Genomic DNA, 24320 nt, shown 5'->3' on the forward strand with positions numbered 1-24320 from the left:
AACACATTTCCAAGATAAAGTTAATATCCACAGAAAACCAGCCATATTAATAAATGAAATTGGTAGCTACGTTAAGTGGCATATTACAAGGGCTTTGGGAAAATACTATCCTTTCTCAACAATGCCTAAAATTCCGCCACTGCAGATTACTTACTTTGTTTAAACTACACCTTGAATATAATTACTAATGGGTAAGGTAATAGCTGAAGCAGTAGAAATAATTTACATAGTAACCATAAATAACTTTATTCATTCTTTCACTAATGTCATTTTTCTATAGGAGAAGGATAGAAAAGAGTAAAGACAAACCATGGAGAAGACAAGAATAAGGAAGATAAATTCCACCTACTGTCAATTTTGAGACAGCCTACATCTGCATTTTTAGATAGATATTTGCACATGTTAAAGAAACATTTCTGTTGGGCTGTATGATGAGGACTTAAGCAAAAAGAAAGAACATTTTATAGTATAAAAGAACATAATTAAATGAGATGGCATACAAAATATTTATCAGAGTGCTTAAGAATTAAACGTGGTGATGTAACAATTTCTGTTGTTACAAATGCTAGAAGATTAGATTTAAAGTTGAATATAAATGTAAGAAAACAAAATGGCTGGCTTATTTTTAATTTCTTGACACTTTGGTCATCTTCTCTTAATAAATTGAAATTTTGTTTTTAAAGTTTGTTCATTTTTGAGAGAGGGAGTGTGAGCAGGGGAGGGGCAGAGAAAGGGAGATACAGACTGTGAAGCACGCTCCAGGCTCTGAGCTGTCAGCAAAGAGCCCAGCCTGATGTGGGGCTCAAACCTACCAATTGTGAGATCACGATCTGAACCAAAGTTGGACATTCAACTGACTGGGCCACCTAGGCACCCAAATAAATTGAAATCTTCAAAGTGGAACTTTAAAATAATTTTATCACATTTTGGCCAGATATCATGAAAAAAAAATTAATCATGTTCTAAACAGTATGAGTAGCAGACAGCAGAAATATCTAAGGAGTAAGGAAAAGGATCCTGGATCTATATTCAGAGAAGTTGAGGTAAATTCCTGGTTTTACCACCATTATCTATGTGATGCTGAGAGAGTCTTTGAACATGCTGAGCCTCACTCTCCTCACCTATATAATGGTGACATTAATACCGATTCTAATCTACCTTCAAGAAATACTGCAAAACTCAAGAATAAAATGCTTTTAAAGGATATGAATATTCTGGTGAGATTTGTAGTCTTTTACAATTATTATCAAGGCTTTAATTATATATACCAAAATTTTAGAAAAGTTGTTATGAAAAACTCAATTTCCTTCCTCATAGGCTAGAGAACACAGTGTAGCACAGGAAGTGTTAACCTAATACCTCTGGATGGCAGTAAAAACAACACAAGTGAAAAGGAGGTGGTTCGTTAGATAGACTAAGTCAGGATAACGTAAGGATGCTTCCCTGAACCACACAGTCTTCTTTGTTAAATGATGGGGATGTGAGATGATGTCGAAACTTCCTCCCATCTCTGAAATTATTATATCTAGCAAAATTCACTCTCCTTGATTTTTTAAAATATGAAAATATAAGAAGCTGTAATGAACTAGTTTCTAAACTAATATCTGAAAGAGGCATTTTAAAAACCTGTAACCTGTATATGAGGGTTAATAGTGCTATCATTAGTATTTTAAATTGTTCATGTATTATCTGTGACATTTTACTTCCTTGCAATAGGGATAAAAGTCCCTTCCACTGGTCTCTTACATAGTTAGAAAAGTGTTATATTTCATTATTTTTAATCTAAATTTCCCTTCACAATCTCAGGTATTATTTGATAGACTGTTAGGGTAGCAAAAGTTAAATTCTATTGAATGAGATAGATTGTGGACAAGAACAACGACATTTATATTTGTATAGCTGAGAAATATGCACATAATTAGATTATACTGCTCTGAATGGAACCTCAAAAAATAAAAATGGAATTACCTGTCTTCCCTTCAGACCCTTCTTTCCCCGAATCCCAGGAACACCCTAGAATATACAAATGTCAAAAGTAAACATTTTGTTGAATAAATGAGTGAGGCAGATATTACAGATCTTTTCTTTTACAAACATCAATTAATGAAGTATGACAAGGAGAAAAATGATTGTTTTTCTAAACCAGTATGACATTCCGAAAAGCTTCAATATATTAAATTAATTGAAGTGGCTCTTTTTCTTCTTCATAACAGAATCCTGATTTTATTCTGGAATGCCTCCCATCTGTACTTCCAAATGGGATCCTTCCATTCCTCCAGTGATAGTCCAGAGGTAGGCACACAACCAAAGTTTGCAAAACCAAATGACCAGGAAGGTCTTATTTTCTAAAACCTAAGGGACAATTAACTCCTCTTTGTCTCCCTGCCTCTCTGACTGGACATAAATGAAAGCACATTTAGCCCTTGCATTGGCAATTCTGCAACTATGCAGGAAATCTGCCTTAGCATAAAACCAACATTAGGTGAGGCAAAGCAGAGAGGATGGTATCATTGTGCTCAATACTGTATTGTGCCTAGATCCCACCTAACCTATAGATTTCTGGTCATGTAAGAAGTAGCAGGTCATAATACTTAACACTCAAGCACTAGAGCCAGAACATCAGTGCTCAAATCCTGGCTCTGCTCATATTACCTGTGCCTTGCATATATATGATTCAGTAAATCATTTGCTATTATCCTTACCATCATTATTAAAAATTTCCTTATTTTTAAGCCAGTTTGAGTTGGGGTTTTCTGTTACTTGCAGTATAAAACACTCCCACTGATACAGTCACCTTGAGACTTAGGCTTACCTATAAGCCTTAGAAACTAAGAAATCTGCCAGAATCATGTAGCTTGGGCTTTATAGGTACAAATAAGTTAGAGGATATCATTGGTTGCAGTAATCCATCCACTTTCAGTTCAACAGTATTTGCTAAATACTCATCTAATCTCTTATCAAAAACATGGGTGAGCGATAGGACTCATTTTATTAAGACTTTCTACATCTTTACATAATATAGCCAACCTTTTTGTTAGAGATAAGGTAATTATTTTTTATAACTTTAGTAGTGCCACTAAACCTCAGCAGGAAACCTAAGGATAGTACAGACAAAATTACATAAGCACTTTGTCATCTATGTACATGTACACCTCCATTACTGACTTTCAGGAATTCTTCTGTTTTTGTAAGTGATTAGCATTATACTTTTTTCTTGCTCTTCTCTACACTTCTCTACTCTCTTCTCTACATGTACACATTTTATAACACAATAACAACACCCAGCAAGCTATATCATTCATAGCTTTAATGCAAATTTTGAAGTAGCCAATAATATTAGGACATGGTACCCATGATAGCCATAATATCACAAAATGATCTTACATTTATGACTTGAGACAGGTCTTAATATTTTCATATAGACTGGTCAAAACTAGTGAGTACGATTACAGGCAGTGTGTCTAATGATGGTCAGTAATGGGATCCTTAAATTCAAGATAATAGCATTTTGCAAGGACATATAATTTTGCTTTATTTATTACATCATTAACTAGAAATAAGTTCATGCCTAAAGGACAGGAAAGGATTGTATCAAGTGCAACACAGTAATGAAAATGTAAACTGTATATACTCTTTTGGGTCAATGAGGACCAGTTTAGTTCTCTGCATGATAGATTGGAAACATGAACTCTAAGTCTGCTGTATCACATGACAATCAGGTATTTTAGTTGTTGGATCACACTGAAGATATTTCTGCAAGTGAAAGAAATGACTTGTATATTCATCAAGAGAAAATCTTCACCTCATCTCACCAAAGAATGGACATTTTGATTGTCATAACAGCACATTTAAATTCTGAATATTTCTTCTCTGTCAAGAAATTCACAAGTAATTACAAGAAAATGTAATATAAGTCACTCAAACTATATATTTGAAAAATTCATCTAGCAAAGAATAATTTAGTTTACTTTCATTCGCAAAAACCAGTTTCCAGAAATGAAAACTCTGGCCTAAACCTCATGCCTATAATAACAGAGTCAAATGCTAACTTCTGAATATGACTGTATTTTAAAACCTAATAATATATTAATATTATTCAATTCTATATTTTTCAATGAATACTGACAGTATAAATGAAGTAATGTAAATAAATAGAAATCACTGAACAGTACTGAAAAGTAGGCATGATGAAGCTGGAATACCAAAACTCTGTACTTAATTGTTTTAAGATAGCAACCATTTTGCAAAGATTCTATCTTTGTTCACAAGTACCTATGTTTATGAACAACTATCTTCCATTATTAAACAAACATATATCTTCTTATGCTGAATTATTTACTGTACATTGCATTGTAAAATATAAGACCTGTCAAGAGTATGTACTTAAAGATTAATGAATTACATTTTTCATAAGTAGATATTTTAATATTTCAATTTGTTTTTTTTTTAATTAATTTAAAATAGCTAACCAGGGGTGCCTAGGTGGCTCAGTTGGTTAAGCATTGACTCTTGATTTTGGGTCAGGTAATGATCTCACAGTCATGAGATCTAGCCCCATGATGGACTCCACAGCGGGCACGGAGCCTGCTTAGATTCTCTCTTCCTCTACCCCTCTCTTGTTCCCAACGTGTGCATATTCTCTCATAGATAGATAGATAGATAGATAGATAGATAGATAGATAGATAGATAGATAGATAGATAGATGATAGATAGATGATAGATAGATGATAGATAGATAGATAGATAGATAAATCTAACCATAAATATTTGTATCCCCTTACTTCTTTAAAACAAAATTCAGTAAAATTCAAGAGAGTCTAATTACATTTCTGGTAGGTGATTTTTCTTAAAATCTGGTTTGCTTCACTCAGTACGATTACCTGCCTGATAAATGTTTATGACCCCTGTTGTACTATTGTAAGCACACCACTTTAGAAATAATAATTGAAGGAAATAGACTTACTCTTTCTCCTTCAGGTCCCAGTTGTCCTACTTCTCCAGGAGAGCCAATAAAACCCTTAAAGTAAGCAAATAATCTTTGTATTATTTCATTTGAATACTTACCCTGTAAGGAATTTCAAAGAGAGATAATAAAATTATCTCATTACAATGTGAAACTATTAGGGGTGCCTGGGTGGGTCAGACAGTTGGGCTCCAACTTCAGCTCAGATCATGATCTTGTGGTGAAGAGCCAAAAATTAAGTCCTCCATTAAGAGAAACCTCGGGCTGCACGTAGCCCCAGTCCCAGTCCCAGGAAAAGCCTCAGACTGTTCAAGGCTAAAGCCATCTTCGGACCGCCCTCAGTTCAGTTAATCAAAAAGAAAAAAAAAAAGAAAAAGAAAAACATTCCTATGGTCTGAGTCAAGGCTGGGAACTGCAGATACAAACTAGCCAATCACTCACCGCTTGCCTGAACCCCACGTGGGCCCTTTGAACTCACCTCATAATTGGTCATTTTCAAAGGATTCTCAAAAGTCATGATTGGGTCCCACCAAAAGTAATGAACACCTCACAGATGCTGAATGCTCAAAGCTGTAATTGTAATTGGTGCTTATGTGATGATGCTACATGTACTGTAACACCCCCATCCCTTACTCCTTAAAAACCCTGTTTGCTATTGTTCTTCGCTTCACCTTGCTGCCATGACATCGACAGGCTGGTGAGCCCCTGCTGGAGCTTGTAAAAAGACCCTTTTGTATTTGCATCAGTGCCGGCTCCTCGCAATTCAGGCACAACAGTGGTTTGTGGCTTCAAGCCCTGTATTGGGCTCTGTGCTGACAGCTCAGAGCCTGGAGCCTGCTTCCGATTTTGTGTCTCCTTCTTTCTCTCTGCCCCTACCTCATTCATGCGCTGTCTCTATCTCTTAAAAATGAATAAATGTTTAAAAATTTTTTAAATAATGTTAAACTATTAGGCTTAACAGAATAAATAACTTCCCCTTGCCTTATTACCCTCCTTCCAGAAGTTACAGATCAGTCTTTTCCTTAAAAAAAAAAAAAAAAAAAAAGAATAGGGAGCATAACTTAAGACACAGTGGCCAATGAAATCAAGACCAAATCTTTTTCCTTGTTGAATTTTATAGTGGGCAGAAAATAATTAACTAAAATTTAAGGCAGAATGGAAGTATCCATTCTGGATGTAGCACAAAGGAGAGTTCCATACCAATGTGGCAGATGGTAAAGTCAAAAAGTTTCAAAAGATACTGACACTTGAGATAGGACTACAGACCAGCTAAAATCCTGCTAAGCAGAGGATGGAGAAAGAACAAACACTCCCAGCAGAACAATTACAGAAAGCAGAAACAGAATTTCAGGGAGTGTCTGTTAATGGTAACAGCATTATATGTGTAAGATGTTTTGCAGAAGAGCAAAAACCTACTGTAACCTAAAAGAAAATTCCAACTGACCTGACAACAAAGGGTACATATAAATAACAATGCAAGGTACTTCATCCTAACATACTTTAGTTACAGCTCTAAGGTAAATAGCCTCTTCATCAATTTAAATGTAAAACATACCATTGTTTGTAGACTAACTTAAGGCAAGCCTTAAATTTCAAGCTAAGGGTTTTAGACTTTATATATTAGACAACTGGAAGCTACTGCCTTTAAGGGATCGCGGTAGTGCCCCAAGGTTAGGTTGTACCTTTAAAATATTACCTGTTGACAGGATAGAGAATGTATCTGAGGCAAGAAACAGTGAACATAGGAACACCTGTTAAGGCTCTTTCAGTGGTCCAATTTGAAGGATTATGAGCCTGGATCATTGATTCTAAAACATTATTTTCAGAATCACCAGCTACAGATAGCCTTACGTTGAAAAAGGTTTAACTTTTATTTTAATATATACAGCTGAGTTTTTGCTTATAAATGAAAAGAACAGACACCTTAACTAGTGTACACTTATCACTGAACTAAATAATCAACTGAGAACTCAGGAGAAAGATCTCTAGTCAATATAGCCTGAATAAGGTGCAAAAACATTTCACAGTTAAACATTTTAATGAGTAATTACACAGGTATTTCATAAAGGCTTCTGGATGATTATTATGCAGATTCTAGCAGAATATAAAATGTAAGCAGCACTCATCAAAAAAAAAAAAATGACATGGGGTTGTGGTCATTCTTAAGACACTGTCCCTAAACTACAGTTTAGTGTGTAATGAAACAAAGAACATTAAAAAGATAGTAACATATATGCTGTTTTCATTTTTAGATCGAAGCTTTTACATCCAGTTAGAGGCAATTTTGTGTCACCAGTGTGCTGGAGAAGACCTACACACTTCTACTTTTTGAGTCAAGTTGTATATTATTATACAAAGAATTGCCAAAAGAGGGTTACAAAATGATGGTCTATTTTAAACATATACATTTAAAGTAAAAGTAATTATCATAACACCACAAAACAAAATCAAATAATGCTGCCAGCCAAATGATCATTTATCACTTGATTTACAAAAATGTTAATGTATAGTGCATAGCATGTGGCATTGTCCAGTAACAAGATACAAACCAAATTTAAAAAACCTCTTATAATTCTGTCAGCGAGAATTTTGTGTTTCTTGTCTTTTTAACCAAATGTGACTTTGAAATTAATGTTAAAAGTCTACATTTGAGAACCTCTGTGAATATGAAGCCCAGAGAAATGGACTTCTTGACTCCTCCTGTGTTCACAAAGGAAAATTAAGGAATCAAATCAATGAAATCAATCAGAAAATAAATTACAGTTGTTATTTAAAAAAATGTTTTTATGAAGCTAAGCTGCCTTAAAACTTAAAAAGCAAACTTAAAAAGGGTTACAACTCAGACAATAGTTTCCATACAAATGAAAAAAAAAGCAACCAAAGGATGTATAATATAGTGCAAAAGAATGCATACCATATAGTGGCATAAAGAAGAACTTAGAAAAGTTAGAGGAATCACTGAAACAAAATGCAAAAATATAAAGAGTAAACTGCATGGTGCCAAATAACATGTCTTGTACTAGCTCAGGCAGAGGAGACTCCCAAATTCCAATAAAATGATAGGGTCTGCAAAGAAAATGCATACCACATGCTGGGCACTGTGGTTTAAGACTGTTAAGTTCAAGAGGACACCTGGGTGGCTCAGTCGGTTAAGCATCTGACTCTTGATTTTGGTTCAGATCATGATCTCACAGTTTGTGAGACTAAACCCCATGTTGGGCTGACAGCACAGAGTCTGCTTAGGATTTTCTCTCTCTGCTCATCCCCTGCTGGTACTTTCTCTGTCTCTCTCAAAAGAAATAAATAAGCAAACAAAAGAAGAATGTTAAGGTCAGGTAATTATCATAATTATCTTAAAGGTAAGTTTCATGATCACTAATAAGATTTTTTAAATGAAGGGGAAAAAAAAGCAGGTCTGTCTAACTCCAAAGTCCATGTTCTTGATCAATAAAATCTCTTCTTCCTGGATCCAAGTCAATATGTACTTTTGGTATAGTTTCTAATAAAAAAAAATCATGACCTGTCCCTGTTATATTTTCAGTTAATGCAAGAGTAGAGACAGTACGAAATAGAGATAAGAGTACAGAGTAAAGGTAAGAAGCCTTTGGGTCCACTTCAGACCAGTTATGACTTTGCCAAGTCATGTAAATTCCTTAGCTTACTATTTTCTCCTCTGTAAAATTACTTCACAGGATTGAAGCAAAATAAGAGAAGAAAATACATATGAAAGTAATTGAAAATATTTAGGAATTTTAAAAATTAGAAGGATCATTATAGCACATACTGTATAAATACATTATGCTTTATTTCAAAAAAGCATTTTAGAAAATATAAATCATAGATGTAAATTGTGGAAAATAACTTGCCATTAAAAATAGAAAATTTTAAAAACAAAACTTTTGTTTACTTTTTAATTTTTGGGGGGACTAGCTTTGATTTTAATTTGCAGGATACTACATAAGGTATCACAGTAATATTTTTTTACTCCCTTAATGATTTAAAGTGACTAACAAAACTCTTTAATGGTTCAGAAGGACAGTGGTGTATTCTTGATATGATAAGCTTATTTCCTTCTTTTCAGATATATATATATTTTTTTACTGCAGATAGTTTTTGTATGATATTATCTCAGCCTTGAAATTAATATGAATTTTGTTTCCTCTTTATATTTTTTATCATTATTTCTTAGGTCTATATATATTCATATATAAATTATACTACAAATATTTATAGAGTATATTCTAACACACCAGACATGCTATATTGTAGGAGCCAGAACATACATAAAGGAATGACGTAAAACTACTATAAGACTGCTTTCTGTTGCCATTAACAGTGAAAGTATCTATGAAACAAATGTACTTCTTTTTAGGCTAAACTGGCATTATATTCAAAACCCCTACGCAGGTGTGAAACTGATAACTCAATCTGATGTTTTATGTATTTCATCCTACTCGTATGTAAACACACTTACAAAATGATGAAAATGCTTACTTACTCGTACACCTTTAGGACCTGGATTACCTTCTGGTCCAGCTACACCCTAGTGTGAACAAAAGACATCATCATCATACTACACTATTTGAAAGCATTGTTGATAAATAAAATGAAATGGGTACACAAAAAGGTATCACTTTTCACAAGTATAAAATTCAGAACTAGGTATACTTAATGAAGACTATATATATTCAAGGAGTTTTAGCATTCCGGAACTGAAAGAGGCACCGTATGCACGCACGCACACACAGACAGACAGACAGACACACACACACACACACACACACACACACACACACCTATTTTAGACAGCCAAATAAGGTAGGTTAACACACATTATAAGATACAAAAAAATTTTTTAATTAAATTATTTCTCATTGGAAAATTATGTTCTACTGAAACACTTCTAGTTAACTTATCTAAAATATATTCCCATAATTAAAAAATAAATACATTTTTAACTTCAAATGCTTGAGCATTTATATTTTATGTTTCAGATAACCACTTGGTGGTAAGACTCTAACTATACAATGCCTTCCATGTATTTTTAAAGGCCCAAAATGTGGAATTTTGTTAACTATAGATTAATTTTTGGCATTTTAATTTCACTTATTCTTGAGAATAGAAGAGATTATAACTATAGTTTTTTAGCATGTTAAATGAATAATTAATTTCAAGAGTAAGTCTTCATGAAAACCTAGGAAAGAAAATGTGTTCTCTTTTTAGTCTACATGAAATAAAGTTAAAAATTAGAGGGAAATAAATATGATATAATTAGAATGAATTTTCAAAACCATATACAAAGATTTGAATTCATTTCAGATAAAAGTGTTTGGTAGTGGTATATATAGCACTATCAAACTGTTTCTCAAGTTTTTATAATTCTGCTATTAAAAAATAATACTTGTCATCTACTCTTAACTCTTACCATTACTTCATTTTAGTCAGTGTCAGTATTGTAAAATCAGCCTCAGGATTGTTTTAACATCTCATTAGACTCTTGGGCATTTTAATTTTGAAGGTTCCACTGTATCACATCATACACATTTAAAAACTCTACTCTAGTTTTACACATAACTTTCTACAGTAAAATTTTGGAGAATTTTTATAATTTTGATTTTGAATTATTTTTCCATGAGTAATTCATTATTTAATAAAAACAAACCAATTATTATTTGAATGTTAACTGTGAAAATCAGAAAATGCAATGCATTAATAAAAAGGAACATAAAAGGAGAAGTATAAACATAGTTACCTCACCTGCCTGCCAGGGTAACCACGTGCACCAATATTACCAGTGAATCCTGGAACTCCCTGAAATAAAAAGTAAAATAAATAAAACAACAAAACCAAAAGAAGCCCAAGGGAACAAATTTGGTGCAATTATAATACCCAGGTTTAGAAAGAATTTTTTTCACTACAGAAGAACTAAGGGTCCTACACATTGTTTATCTGACTGATATCACCTATTTGAAATAAAAATAAATAAAACTGCTAGATTAGGGCCCTAAATGAGACACTGATTATTAATGATAAGTCTAGGATGGAAAATTCCAGCACTACATAAAGAAGACATTTATTCTAGAATGAGTTGGTACATTTCTTCCTTCCTCCCTCCCTCCCTCCCTCCCTCCGTCCCTTCCTTCCTTTAATAAATGTTTATTTACTTTTGAGAGAGCACAAGCAGGAGAGGGCAAAGAGAGGGGGACAGAGGATTAAAGATGGCTCTGTGCTGACAGCAGCGAGCCTGATGTGAGCTGAAACTCACGAACCGCGAGATGATGAACAGAGCCAAAGTCAGATGCTCAACTGAGCCACCCAGGTGCTCGAAGAATTGGTACATTTCTTTATAACCAGTGTCTTTTTATAGTGTTTTGTGTCTTAATCATTTTCTTATCTCATCATTTTGCAACTCTTCTTAATGTCTGAGCATGAGCCCCAGAAGACTAAAAGGGGCAGTGAGCTTCAGAACCAACCTCTTCTTCCTTCCTAAAGTAAACTTATTTTTATAGCAAGTTTGATTAAGAAATGGATATTGAGTGGTAAGAACCTCAGTCATGACACAGATCTATCTAAAAATTCAAACACTAACTTTGGAATGGTAAATTCATTTAAAATATTCTTGTCTTGTTTTAGAGAGAGAGAGATCATGTGTGAGCAGGGGAAAGGGGAGGAGGGAGAGAGAGAATCTTAGTCAGGCTCCATGCTCAGTGCAGAACCCAACACAGGGCTCAATCCCATGAACCTGAGATCATGACCTAAGCTGAAACCAAGAGCTGGATGCTCAATTGAGTCATCTAGGCACCCAAGTAAACTAAATTTTTAATTAATTTTTTTAAAAAATATTTATTTGAACTCAAGTTAGTTAAAATACAGTGTAGTGTTGGTTTCATCATTGACATATAACATCCAGTGATTCATCATTTACATATAACACCCAGTGCTCAACCCAACAAATGCCCTCCTAATGCCCAACACCCATTATGGTTTGCCTCCCTCTCTGTTTTTATCGTATTTTTCCTCCCCTTCTCCTATGTTCATTTGTTTTGTTTCTTACATTCCACATATGAGTGAAATCATATCATGTTTGTCTTTCTCTGATTGACTTATTTTCCTTGCTTAGCATAACACACTCTAGTTCCATCCATGTCATTGCAAATGGCAAGATTTCATTCTTTTTTGACCACTTAGTATTTTATTGTATATATATAACATATCTTCTTTATCCATTCATTAGCAAATAGGCATTTGGGCCCTTTCCATAATTTGGCTATTGTTCATAGCACTGCTATAAACATTGGGGTGCGTGTGCTCAAACAGGAAGAAATAGAAAACTTGAACAGGCCTATCACCAGCAAAGAAATGGAATCGGTTATCAAAAATATCCATTTAAAGAATAGTTAATACCTACTCTTTTCAAATTGTTCCAAAAAAAAAAAGAAATGGGAAAAAATCTTCCAAATTCATTCTATAAAGCCAGCATTACCTTCATTCCAAAACTAGACAAAGACCCCACTGAAAGGAAAATTATGGACCAATATTCCTCATGAATCTGGATGCAAAAATTCTCAACAAGATACTAGCAAATCAATTCAACAGTACATGAAAAGAATTATTCACCATGATCAAGTGGGATTTATTCCTGGTTTGGAAGTCTAGTTCAATATTTACAAATCAATCAGGGTGATACACCTCATTAATAAAAGAAAGGATAAGAACCATATAATCCTTTCAATAAATGCAGAAAAAACATTTGACAAAATACAGCATCCTTTCTTGATAAAAACCCTCAAGAAAGTAGGGATAGAAGGAACATACCTCAACATTATAAAACACACATATGAAAGGCCCACAGCTAATATCATCCTCAATGGGAAAACACTTAGAGCTTTCTCCCTAAGGTCAGGAACATGACAGGGATGTCCACTCTCACCACTGTTGTTCAAAAAGTCCTGGAAGTCTTAGCCTCGGCAATCAGACAACAAAAAGAAAGAAAACTTTTACTCTTTGCAGATGACGTGATACTCTACATGGAAAACTCGAAATACTCCATCAAAAAACTGTTAGAACTGATATGTGAATTTAGCAAAGTCGCAGGATAATTAAATCAACACACAGAAATTGGTTGCATTTCTATACAACAATACAGAATCAGCAGAAAAATAAATCAAGGAATTGATCCCATTTACAACCACACCAAAAACCATAAGATACCTAGGAATAAACCAAAGATGTAAAATATCTGTATGCTGAAAACTAAAGAAAGCTTATGAAAGAAATTGAAGAAGACACAAAGAAATGGAAAAACATCCCATTCTCATGGATTGAAAGAACAAATATTAAAATATCTATACTACCCAAAGCAATGTACACATTCAGTGTAATCCCTTTCAAAATAACATCAGCATTCTTCACAGAGCTAGAATAAACAAACCCAGTAAATTTATTTTAAATTGACAACTTTGTATTTTTTTATTTTTAAATAAGGTTTGCTGCGGGAAGTCTGACATATAGAGAATCAAAGGCATAAGAAAGGAAACTTCTACAGAGCCAGGCCGTCAAGAGAGAAGACATACCACCATTTGTTTTTACTTTCATTGACACATCATTCATTCATTCATTCATTCATTTATTCAGAGTCTAGATCTATTAAATAATTCTTGAACCAAGGAAATGCCAGAAGCATACATGTTGAACTGCCTTTACTTAACCTCAAATGGTGACAGCAATGGTAAATTTCCTGGATTACTTATTTATTACGTAAAATTCATTTCCTTCTTATTGTTTGTAAAAGAGATAAAAGACAGTAGCCCTTTGTCCTTCTGTCTGAAACACACAGGGGAGTATTACCTCCAGTTTAAGTAGATAAACACTATAAAACTCCTAAAAATTTGGAAAATCTGTAGAAAGAACAGAGGTAATAGGAGGATCATAGCTGAAAGTTTTTGCCCTTCCATTCTATTAGATATGAAGGCTCCTAACATGTTTTTCTCTCCCCTTTCCTCAGAATCTCTCAATTTTGTTCTGTTCTTATTTTTCTCCTTTCTTTCCCCTTCCTCCAGCAATTACTATTTTTTACTCATTTTTTATGTGCCACTCTGCCAAGCACTTTACATATACTTTACATCTATGAGATAGATGTTATTTTCTCCATTCTCCATTTGACATAAGATACAGAGAAGTTATGAAAATTGCCCAAGATGCCACAGTGAGTAAGTAGCAGAGTCTGGATATGAACTCAGACAATCTGACAAAAGTTGTTGTGTTATGCACACACACATACACATGCATATCATACACACACACATATATGTACATGTACATATAGACATTCATTCATATATATATGTATATATGTATGACAATGGACAATTTAACAGAATGTGAGTAAAGAGTGTATTTCTGAGAATCACAGAATAAAATTCTTATCTACATTTGGAGAGATTTAGCCTATGAATTTCCAAAACCATATTTATGTACTAAATAATATCTTACTAAAATTATATATAATATTCATTTAGCACCTATCATATGCCAGGCACAATTTCAAGTATTTCATATGCATTATCTTAATCTGCCTAGACCCTGAAGGTAGGTATCATTATCCTTAATTTATAGATTTAAAAAATGAAACATAGAGTGTTTGTCACCAGTGGAAAGTAACTCAGCTAGTAAGTGGGAAGCCAAGATTTGAGTCAGCAAGTCTAATTCCAGAGACCACCGTCCAAGGCTGCTTCCCTGGTATTGTTCTAAAATGCATATAACTTCCAATATTACCCTAAGGAAAGCCCTCTAATTACAAGATTTGCTCCAGTCTATTTACAACAGCTTCCTTTTTCCCTCATCCAATTCTGAAAAACACAGGCCTATATGGAGACATTCACAAAACCTTCTATTTGGTTATGCCAATAGAAAGAAGTGAAACAAACTGAAAAGGCTGTTTTTATTCTGTAGGTCACTGTTTGGCTAAGACCAACCACCATCCCTTTCATTCCTCTCCTAGCCAAATTAGGTTAATTGAGCTCTATTAAAAAGTAATCTGTTGGGGTGCCTGGGTGACTTAGTTGGTTAAGCGTCCGACTTCCGCTTAGGTCATGATCTCGAGGTTCGTGGGTTCGAGCCCCGCGTCAGGCTCTGTGCTGACTGCCAGCTCAGAGCCTGGAGCCTATTTCAGAGTCTGTGTCTCCCTCTCTCTCTAATCCTCCCATGTTCACACTGTCTCTCTCTCTCTCTCCTAGAAATAAATTAAAAAAAAAAAAAGATAAAAAGCAATCTGTTTAAAGACATAAAGGAAATCTGATTTTGGATGGGTTTTCATAGAGGGTGTTAAGGCAACATGTAGAGATCTAACCCATTCCAGCTGCAAAGAAAAATACACAAAAGAATTCCACTGGTTGGCTAAATTCTGCTATCCTGGAATAGCAGTAAACAAAGTAAACAAGCCTTCAGCACAGTCTTACATGGCATAAACATGTCTACTCCAACCACACCCTAAAATCACCGTAACAACCACAGGAGCTTAAAAGAAATTCAAAACAAACACTACAACTCAATTCACTATGCACTTAAAAATGGTTAAAAACAAAATGTGGCCCACTTAAATCTATAGATTTAGACACAAAGTTGTATCTTTAAACCCTGCAGAAATCAGAAATAGGAAGCCTGCCCCAATCCTACTTCTAACTCCAAACACTAAAAGCACACCCACTGAGACCACCAGACTTCCTCGGGAATCCCAGCAATGCTACCAAGTAGAATTAGCAGAGTAATAATATCTAGGTCACAGGATTATCGTGTAAAGAAAACAGAACAATGTGTAGAAATATATTTAAAAGTGGGGAAACTGCAATAATTCTTAGTGTTGGTATTTAGTTAACATATGGAAATATTCAATAAATAATTATAGCCCTAGAAGTTGTAGTTACAGTAGGTACAGTTTAGTAGCTACAGAAGGTACAGTTTAGTAGCTAATAAGAATTCAGTAAATGACAGCTCTTGTTACTAGAGCTTGCACAGATGATATAATTATTTTCCAAATGTTTGTCTACCAATTTATAGATATTTACAAATTTTCCAGAAGTACATGTCTCCTAGCAAATTAGTTATGCTCCTCTTGATTTCTGCAGTGTTTTCACAGTTAAAATGTAAAAAGGTTTTGGGGCACATGGGTGGCTCAGTCAGTCAAGCATCTGACTTTGGCTTGGGTCATGATCTTGTGGTCCACTGGTTCCAGCCCTGCTTCAAGCCCTGTGCTGACACCTTGGAGCCTGGAGCCTGCTTCTGATTCTGTGTCTCCCACTCTCTCTGCCCCTCCTCCACTCTTTCTGCCCCTCCCCAACTCATGCTCTCTCTCTCACTCTCAAAAATGAATACATGTTTAAAGAATTTTTTAAAAATGCAAAAGGGCTTGGGGCGCCTGGGTGGCTCAGTCCGTTGAGCGTCCGGCTTCGGCTCAGGTCATGATCTCACAGCTCATTGGTTCGAGTCCTGCATTGGGTTCTGTGCTGACAGCTCAGAGCCTGGAGCCTGCTTTGGATTCTGTGTCTCCCTCTCTCTCTGACCCTCCCCTGCTCATGCTGTGTGTGTGTGTCTCTCTCTCTCTCAAAAACAAATAAAACATTAAATTTAAAAAAAGAAAAAACAGCAAAAGGGCTTTAGTTGTATTTCACAGTTAATACCTATTTTGCCTTTTTTTCTAGAAATAAAAAGAATAAATAGCAATAACTGACTCCAAAATACATCTTTCAACTTTTAAAACTGATTTTAGACTCTTCTAAAACACATACCTCCCTCAGAACAATAACACGCATACTAAGGACTAGGTTATGGAGCAGTTGTAAGAACACTTGTTAGTACTGATGGATCAATTTTTCACTTACTTGTGAAATAATTAGGCTTTCTTCATTAGAATTCATACATTTGTGCCAAAGCAGTTTTCTAGACATGTTTTGTTTTTTTTTCTTCTCCCTGGAGACTAATCTCTCCCACCGTTCTGATTTTTTGCCCTATAAATGTTTTTCAGCACTGTCTTTAAGTAACAGATTACACTAGTTATAGATCCATGCATCACTTTACTTGTTAAAGTTAGTAATTAGTAATTTTGAAAAATTGTGTCTCAGGGACTGACTGGAGTGTACTGTCCTACTTAACATCAATGAAAGAAAAAATTACCGTTATTTCATTTATATGATGGAAACATCAGGGATAATCTATCACATTTATTTTTAGAGCTCCCTTTAAAGGATGGGCTCTGCTGAATCTCCAATAATGGTGTCCCTCACCCTAGTTAGTTTCTAATTAGTTAGTTTTTCATTGCTTTAATCATACTGACCTCGTACACATTGTATTGAAAACAAAAGATATGGCTTTATTTTTTCCCTATGACATATATTATTTTCTGGTGGTCAAGACAAAGAATTATATGATAAAAACTACAAGGTTCCCAAACTATTGTGGCTTTTAAATATGACAAATGTGCATATGTGTGTAATGGACAGTAGCATGTGTGCCATTCTAATTTGGATTATTAAAATGTATTTACATTCCTTCATTCAAGGGTCAGGAAACTAACAGCTATGGACAGGCTTTTGTAAGTAGGCAAGCCCCTGAAATTGTATAAAATCAAATGTGTGAAAGAAAATATAAAACCAAAAAAAAAAAATAAAATAAATCAATCGTGTGTGTGCACATGTGCAGGTACATGCATATGCATGAATATGTGCATCTTCTAGGGAAAGAATTCACAGCATCTATGACATTCTCAAAAGGGCTTTTGAACCTCAAAAGTTTAAGAACTGCTGGCTCAGTCAGTTAAGCATCCAACTTCAGCTCTGGTCATGATCTCATGGATCGTGGGTTCAGTATGCAGAGCCTGCTTGGGATTCTCTCTCTCCCTCTCTCTGCCCCTCCCCCTCTTGTGCTTTCTCTCTCTTAATATAAATAAACCAAAAAAAATTTTTTTAAAGTTTAAGAACTGCTGTTCTTGAATATGTCAGCAGATAGTTAAAGTCAGTCAGGGGTTTGGGAAAACAAAACAAAAAATAAAACTGTAACATAATTAATTTTAAAAGTTTGTCCTACACTAAGAATTCAAAATAATTGAGAAGAAAATCTTAAATAATAAGTGGGGAAAAATAATCCCTCAATGGAGTCTCTAATGCATGTCTTTTTTACTGTAGAAGATATAAGTTTTATGAAGTACTTACTGGTTCACCTTGGAGACCTGGGAGCCCCGGATGGCCTTTTAGACCCTACAAAGGTAAAGGTGAAAACATGCCATGAACAGTAAGCTCACACAAACCAAAAAACTAAGCAAAGCTGCTAAGTTGTTTTTTTCCCCAATTTTTGGTTTCCTCATAAATGCATGTTTAAGTCTTACTAATTTATTTCTTAGTTACCTTTTCAATTTGAGTGTTACTTGACTTCCGTTACTATCAACAAAATAGTAGCAGAGTATTGAAAAGAGAATAAAGAGCGGCATCTTTTATATAAAGCTGGTATCCTGCAATGGATCTGCTAAATCTTAATGACGCTTTTTAAAAGTTGGTTTTAGTTTATTAATTCTGAAGCAAAATGCCCTCAGACATAATCTATTTGTAATTATTGAAAAACTGGACCATATCCAGGCAGTTTCTCCAATCCAAATCATTGTCACCACACTCCATGAATGAGCTAAGATAAATCAAAGAAGTTGTTCACAGGTCCTATGAGAAAAGGGACTTTATCGAGCTAAAAAATCAGTAACAAAAAAAATTTCCATATAATACAGCCAACATCAAATCTTTAATCTCCATTATTTATACCCAAAGATATAAAATAGAAAATATCGTTTTTCTTCTAAAAAGGTCTGTGAGCAAAATGAAGGAAACTAAAAGAAGGGACAGGAAGAAAGGAAGGAAGACTTTGGAGTTTATTTGTATAGCTCTAATCAACAACCAGTAAATCAACACATTGTTTACTAGATTTTGACATATACAAAAAAACAAGTAAAATTTCCTTTTCCTAAAAACCTCATAGGATTTTAGCAAATTATAACTGAAAACTGAAATAATTTATAGCTTACAAGTGCCAAAAACTTCAAATTAATATACAAACCGAAGGTAAGTTTTTAGAATTTCAGGATATAAAATAATGGAGTTAAAGATCATTCAAGATTAATTATTGAGGGTTTTAGGAGTTTGGATTAATGAATTAGAGAAGGAAATAATGCTTTGGCTAGACAATGAGGAAATTAGAAGAAATGCCTATTTGAAAAGTAAGGAAATGTTTTAAGCAGCTTCTCAGATGTTCAGCTTAAAGCAATAGTAAAATGTTTAAGTAAACAGGTCTCTTGGGAACAAGAGAAAAGATAGGAAAAAGTAAGAAGAGAGGTTTGGAGACAAAGATTTTTGGGTTATCTCTCTGTTATATGGAAGAGTATTAGTAACAATGAAGTAGCAGAAGGAAAAAACAACAGGGCAGAAGGAAAAAAAGGCCTGTGCTGTGAGGCCTTGGGCCTTTTGTATTTAGATTATTAGTAAGAGAACAGAGGAGTAGTCATGAGAAAGAAGTAGAAAGAAGAGAGGTAGCAAGGTGGAATTATGTCAGTTTGCCAGACTTATCAAGAATTGAGTATCCTATCCTTCTATTTTCTATATGCCTATAGTTGTCAAATACAAGCCCATTCTCATTGATACACACAGACATTAATTATAGATCACCAAGACAGATCACCCAAAGAAACGAAATATTTCATAAATCATGGTGTTATTAGTTACTCGTTTACCAGCAACATCTAATATACCCAATGTTTTAACTCGATTTTGCTCGGAGTTTACGTTTTGTTAGGATAGCTAAAGATCAGCCTAATTACAAAATATGAGATATATTGTTCTCAGTTGTTGACGTGTTACCTGAGATTCCACAAATAAAAATACTCTCAAGGCTGAGTCACTGTTTTTTGATAGAGAGAGTAGGGGGTAGAGGGGCAGAAGGTGAAGAGAGAGAAAGAGGCAGAGAGAGACGCCATAGGCCTATCTCTTTTTCCTTTTTTTAGAAGTATGTGTTTATTTATTTACTTATTTCTTTTTCTGTGAATGCTTGAGTCTTAACTACAGGCTTCCCTTTCTTTGGCTACCACCTGTTTTTCTGGGCAGAGTTTCCTCCCTCCCCAGCCCTTGATGAAAGAGAATGCAGGGGCAGTATAACTGCTTTAATTTACATACCCTGAAACACTTTATAAGAGTGAACTAGGGATGTTAAACATGGTATCTTCGGTCTGTATGGTTTCCTTTGAAGGAACTGTTCCTCATCCAAACGATCTAATAAAGGGGCAGCCACAGTCATGACCTTTTCTTCATGAACTCACTCCTGCTCACCTCAGCCACAGGAAACAACACTTGATCTAAGGGAGGCCAATACAAAGTCTGGCCAGTAGCCTATGAAGTCCCTTGGAATAAAATGTTTTGCCTAAATAGGAACAAGCCGGGTCAAATTCTTTTTTTAATTAAGTGAAACTATTTAAAAAAATTTTTTTTAATGTTTAGTTATTTTTGAAGGAGAGAGAGGCAGAGCATGAGTGGGGTAAGGGCAGGGAGAGAGGGAGACACAGAATTCGACCCAGGCTCCAGGCTCCGAGCTGTCAGCACAGAGCCCGACACAGGGGCTTAAATTCACAAAACTGTGAGATCATGACCTGAGCTGAAGTCCGACGCTTCACCGACTGAGCCACCCAGGTGCTCTAAGTGAAACTATTTTTTAAAAAGGAAAGAAAGAAAAATTCGGGTATTAAGCAGTAGGGGGCTGAAGTGGGTAAGATTCACAAAGGTTAAGTAAGGGAAAGAGCAGGGGAATTGAGATGTACAAGAAAGCCAAAGTATAAACACAAAATGTAGAGTAAGCAGAAACTATGTTGAGGAAGAAAGCTGTTCTCAGAGATAACAAACACAATAGGGCAGATATGGAAAGAACAGAGTAGCAGTACTAGAAAAGTATAGTAGAAGATCCACAAACTAAGGTGGCTATGCCACTCAGAGCTGCTGAGAATCGGTGCTTGTCTCCAGAACACCATGCTACATTACAGCATCTATTTTTAGATCCTGTGGGTCCCCGCTTCCCTTAATACTAGAGAGAGGACTGACATAATTTTCTTTTCCTTGAGATAGTCTGAGTCTCTATCCTTGGCAACCAAAAGAGCCTGAGTTAAACAAAATATTCTGGTTGTCTTTTCACTGCTAACAATAATAACAGACCAAGCAGGCTGAGTTCTAGTTCCCTTTTTGCCACTAACTAGCAACATCATGAGCTTCAACGTCTATATTTGTAAAAATGATGGCAGTGAGTAAAATTATTTAAAATTTCCTTTTATTGCTAGCATTCTGTGATTACTTGGATTTATAAGAAAGCCACTACTTTTTTTTTTAATTTAGCTTCACTGAATGAAAAACAAAGGCATATTTATTTATTACAGGCATAGGAAGAATTTAAGTAAGATTGATGCATATATCAAAGAAAAAGCATAAGATCCAAATCAAAGATGAGGACTCTGAGATACGTAGAATGGAAAAGAGTGGGTCAGATTTGAGGCTTTTACAGACTAGTAAAAGATAATCGTATATCAGATTTGAGTGAAGGAATAAGAGGTGGTATATGAGCTTCTTACAGAGTTTAAACTGAGGTTCCTTATCTATTTTATTCAGTGTAGTATCCTCAGTGTCTAGAATAGTGCCTGGTTCATAGGAAGTGCTCATTAATTAATCAATGAAGGGACTTGGATGAATGAATGAATTGATAAAAAGATTTGAATGGATTTGAGAGTTACCTGAGTAGAAAATAGATTCTAAGTATCTAATATGACATCTCAATTCTGCTAACGTTAAAATGAAAGGTAAATAAGTAGGACAAAGAATGTATTTGTTATTTTTAACGTGATATTATATCTATAATATACTGGAGTTATTACCCACTATTGTAGAAAGGCCTCCATCTATTCCCTATATTGGTGACTATATTCCTTATTTATTTTTTACTTAATCACTAGTCTGTAAAGTTTTAAAAAGCAAAAGGAATAAATTTCTGGGGAAAATGCCTACATTCAAATTTTGACATAGCTCCAATCTAGGGACCTAACATTTTATTTTTTTAAAAAATTAGCTTATAGTATAGTCCATTGAAAATATTATTTGAGTCACTGTTTTCTATACTCACATGGGAAGAATAACAAAAAAGTCCAGTAAATAACAATATACATTTTTCTTGGGTGACTACACTGAAAAAATACTGATGTGAACACATTCCTTGAGGAATGCCGATAGGGAGAAAGAGAGAAAGAGAGAGAGAGAGGAGGGAGAGAGAGAGAGAGAGAAAATAGAATTAAAATCAGAAATATTGAGATGGGAAAGAAATAAATTCAAGTAGATACTGAACTTTGCCCAAGTAATTAAAATTTTGGATACATTGAAAAAATGTTAATCCATAAGGAAGATAGTGGTACCATTATACACAGGCCATCCTCAATGTCTGTATAGCCCCTCAAACAGGGCCCTAAAACTGACCATTCATGCTGAAATCATGCACAGCAATATTAATAGGAAAAATTACAAATGTTCTGTGACTTTTAAAAATATTTGCCAAAATGTTAAAAATTCTGACAGTTTAAATTGTGTAGGGAAATTAAAGAAATGTTAAACTAATATTCATAATTTTGTGACATAATTTAAAAGGTTAAAATTATTGAGAAAGTGTCGTTTCTCTGAAAAAAAATTTATGAAGAGGGGTTTGGATAGTGCTTGCCTTCTTGTATAAATTACCATACTGAGCAAGCATATTTTCTATGCTTTGGCAAGTGATCACACTCTTTTCTAACTCTGGATCAACTTTGAATATTTTATCCTTAGTACTTGCTATGCCATGAAATAGTTCCAAAAGTTCTTCTAATGTGAAGGGTTCTTTGCTAGTGTTACTTCTCCTGGGACATCTCTGTCCTATTCATCACAACCCTGTCTTCATTTATGTCAGAAAGTTAACCTCCACTATGTTCCTCTGGCTGCATTATCTAGAGTCTTTCAACTGGGAGCAGTGTCCTAGGTGCACCTAATTTTTCTATAATTCCATTTATGTTCAGTTCTAATTTTAAGTCCTGTGTTATCACTATTCCATTATTTTGCTGTACTTTCATCTTTGCTGGTCCCTTACTTCTTTTGATTATCCATTTGTATAAAATATCACACAGCTTTATCACTGAGAGACAAGGAAGCAACACACTACGCACTTTGTTGTCTGTGCATGAACTGAAAAACAGATGCTCAGTGAATCACCAACTGAATGGATGAAATGATATGACTGGGCATTGATCTTGATGCATAGCTGCTATTTGCATAGTTTTTGTAGTTTACGTTGTTTTGTAGACCAAAGAGACAGTGGCAGAGTTTGTATTTTATGCAATTAATCGCTGTTACTATTTGTGGTTAATAATTGTGGTTTGAACCATGTTTCTTGGAGACTGGTTATTTTCATTAAATGTGGCAACTGAAATTTGTGTGTATTTGAACCATCCAAAGTGAAGAATGCCTGTATATATAAAATATATATATTATATATTTTTATATATTAATATAATATTAATTATATATTAATATATAATATAATATATATTATATTTTAANTTACTAGCGTTCTCTTTTTAACAGTCTTTTTCCGTCACTAGATGGAAAAGACATATATTCACTCAGATAAGGATTTTTCCCCTATGGTATAAGACCATGTCTGTATTATCACCTTAGCTTTCTATCTGGGGTCTCCTTCTACAGACTTTAGGTTTCAGAAAGGTAGAAGCATTCCCCTCTAGAGACCACAAAAGCGCCAAAGAAACTGGAAAGTAGATGACTTGCCTTTGGAGCTCCCCTTCTACCCTTCAGGTATTTCTCTATTACATGATAAACTAATAGATTCAAGTGATACATGATATAAGTTCCTTTATAAGTTGGCCCCTGAATATCCCTCAGACCTTATCTCCTGACACCTCCTGCCTCACACTTCATAGCTCAGGAACAAGGAACTGCTCTTTGCTTGTGAGCCTTTGTTTATGCCGCCTGCTGTGTGTAGATAGCATACTACAGTACCATCAGGATAACTGCTGCTCATCCTCAAGATGCAGTTCAGATGTTGCCTCCTTCTCTGTTCCCTAAAGACTCTCCCACTCCTTGTCTTTGAAGGTTTAAGTAACCCTTGGGGCACCTGGGTGACTAGTCAGTTAAGCGTCCGACTTTTTGGCTCAGGTCATGATTTCGCGGTCCGTGAATTCAAGCCCCGCGTCAGGCTCTGGTTTTGACAGCTCAGAGCCTGGAGCCTGCTTCGGATTCTGTGTCTCCCCCAGTTGTGCTC

General features: G+C 34.8%; 1 protein-coding gene across 1 annotated transcript in view; it reads right to left on the reverse strand.

The window, feature by feature from the left end:
• Window positions 1-24320, reverse strand: part of COL24A1 (collagen type XXIV alpha 1 chain) — a 374970-nt gene that overhangs the window by 278175 nt on the left and 72475 nt on the right. Inside the window, exons 8-12 of the mRNA XM_077771041.1 lie at window positions 18167-18211; window positions 10722-10775; window positions 9463-9507; window positions 4965-5018; window positions 1969-2013 (exon numbers count right to left, since the gene is read on the reverse strand). Coding sequence (XP_077627167.1) covers window positions 1969-2013; window positions 4965-5018; window positions 9463-9507; window positions 10722-10775; window positions 18167-18211 — 243 coding nt within the window. The remainder of the gene's footprint in view (window positions 1-1968; window positions 2014-4964; window positions 5019-9462; window positions 9508-10721; window positions 10776-18166; window positions 18212-24320) is intronic.

Source organism: Crocuta crocuta, unplaced genomic scaffold, assembly GCF_008692635.1.
Source record: "Crocuta crocuta isolate KB4526 unplaced genomic scaffold, BGI_CrCroc_1.0 scaffold125, whole genome shotgun sequence".
NCBI classification, from domain to species: Eukaryota; Metazoa; Chordata; class Mammalia; order Carnivora; family Hyaenidae; genus Crocuta; species Crocuta crocuta.